The following is a 2,073-nucleotide window of genomic DNA, read 5'->3' on the forward strand; positions in this document are numbered from 1 at the left end:
CCTAAAATGTTTTGGTTCAGATTTTAAATTTTTTAAAATGAGTGATATCTCATAATGAAATTTATAAAGAATACAAAGACACTTTTGCTTATATCTCTGCACCCAAACATTGTATAAGAATCAATCAAATACCATTGGACTTCTAATGACATGGGCTCTCTTTTGATAGCTAAATCATCACCTAAAAAATTTTGATTCAGATTTTAGGTTTTTGAAAATGAGTGATTTCTGATAATGAGATTTATAAAGAATACAAAGTCACTTTTGCTTATATCTCTGCAACCAAAAATTGTATAAGAATGAATCAAATACCATTAGACTTCTCATGACATGGGCTCTCTTTGATAGGTAAATTATAACCTAAAATGTTTTGGTTCAGATTTTAGGTTTTTTAAAATGAGTGATATCTCATAATGAAATTTATAAAGAATACAAAGACACTTTTGCTTATATCTCTGCACCCAAACATTGTATAAGAATCAATCAAATACCATTAGACTTCTCATGACATAGGCTCTATTTGTGATAGGTAAATCATCATCGAAAAATTTTGGTTTAGATTTTAGGTTTTTTAAAATGAGTGATATCTCATAAGGAAATTTTATAAAGAATACAAAGACACTTTTGCTCTTATCTGTGCAACCAAAACTTGTATAAGAATGAATCAAATACTATTAGACTTCTCATTACATGGGCTCTTTTTTGATAGGTAAATCATAACCTAAAATGTTTTGGTTCAGATTTTAGGTTTTTTAAAATGAGCGATATCTCATAATGAAATTTATAAAGAATACAAAGACACTTTTGCTCATATCTCTGCAACCAAAATTGTATAAGAATGAATCAAATACCATTAGACTTCTCATGACATGGGCTCTCTTTTGATAGGTAAATCAGTACCTAAAATGTTTTGGTTCAGATTTTAGGTTTTTTAAAATGAGTGATATGTCATAATGAAATTCATAATCAATACAAAGACACTTTTGCTTATATCTCTGCACCCAAACATTGTATAAGAATCAATCAAATACCATTAGACTTCTCATGACATGGGCTCTCTTTTGATAGGTAAATCATCACCTAAACAAATTTGGTTCAGATTTTAGGTTTTTTGAATTGAGTGATATGTCATAATGAAATTTATAAAGAATACAAAGACACTTTTGCTCATATCTCTGGAACCAAAAATTGTATAAGAATGAATCAAATACTATTAGACTTCTCATGACATGGGCTCTCTTTTGATAGGTAAATCATTACATAAAATGTTTTGGTTCAGATTTTAAATTTTGTAAAATATGTTTTACCTTTATCAAGCCATGTTCTTTCCTCTATATCATCATGTGCACACTTATTGAAGACAGGATTAGGAAGGTCTTTGTGAACATTAGCAACATGTTCCAAAGATGATTCCAATTTTGCCCAAATGACTTGGCCATTACCATCAGCTGTGGATGTGGCACTCCAGATGAGATGGTTAACACATGGCTTCACCCATGGTAAAAGCACCTCACAATCGTTCTCCTTAGCAATTTTGCTCAGTACTTTTGAAACCTCTAAAGAATATACAGTATGTCTTTAGTATGTTTGTATATTCTACATAGCAATTATGTAATATTTATAGCACATACTTTTGTCAAATGCCACAGGTCAAAGTAGTGAGTGATTTCTGGCAGCTTTTCTCGCATGTGTTTGGCAATGGATGAATGGCGATCAGACACAAAAGTGTTAACATTCAAATCATTTTTTGATACATCCTCCATTGATCTTGTGAAAGCCATATATTCCATGGCAGGACTGCTGCCAGCTTCATTTCTCTAAATGGTGAAAAATATGCAAATATATAATATGCTAAGAGTTCATAAATCTACAATATATTATGCAATTACACAGTACCTGCACTAAACTGAAATCAATTATTGCATTTATTGGATCATCACAACAGAACAAACTATATGCACAGTATTTTGCGCTATGTCCCATACTGTCATGACGACCATCCCCAGCTAAAACAATGCCATCTATTTCTTTCAACTTTGCTTGCCATGATGCTTTGTATGATTTCCAATGCAT

At 31.2% G+C, this 2,073-nt stretch overlaps 1 protein-coding gene across 1 annotated transcript; it reads right to left on the reverse strand.

Annotated features, from left to right (window-relative positions):
• Positions 1 to 1,307: 1,307 nt before the first annotated feature.
• On the reverse strand, positions 1,308 to 2,073 carry LOC114543814 (the record flags this gene model as incomplete). The annotated part of the gene is made up of 3 exons (XM_028562656.1): positions 1,897 to 2,073; positions 1,632 to 1,817; positions 1,308 to 1,554 (listed from the first exon to the last, which is right to left on the reverse strand). Coding segments are annotated over exons 1-3 (610 nt in total), but the record flags the coding sequence as incomplete, so codon positions are not given.

This window comes from Dendronephthya gigantea, unplaced genomic scaffold, assembly GCF_004324835.1.
Source record: "Dendronephthya gigantea isolate DGI-Jeju-01 unplaced genomic scaffold, DenGig_1.0 000560F, whole genome shotgun sequence".
Lineage (NCBI taxonomy): Eukaryota > Metazoa > Cnidaria > Anthozoa > Malacalcyonacea > Nephtheidae > Dendronephthya > Dendronephthya gigantea.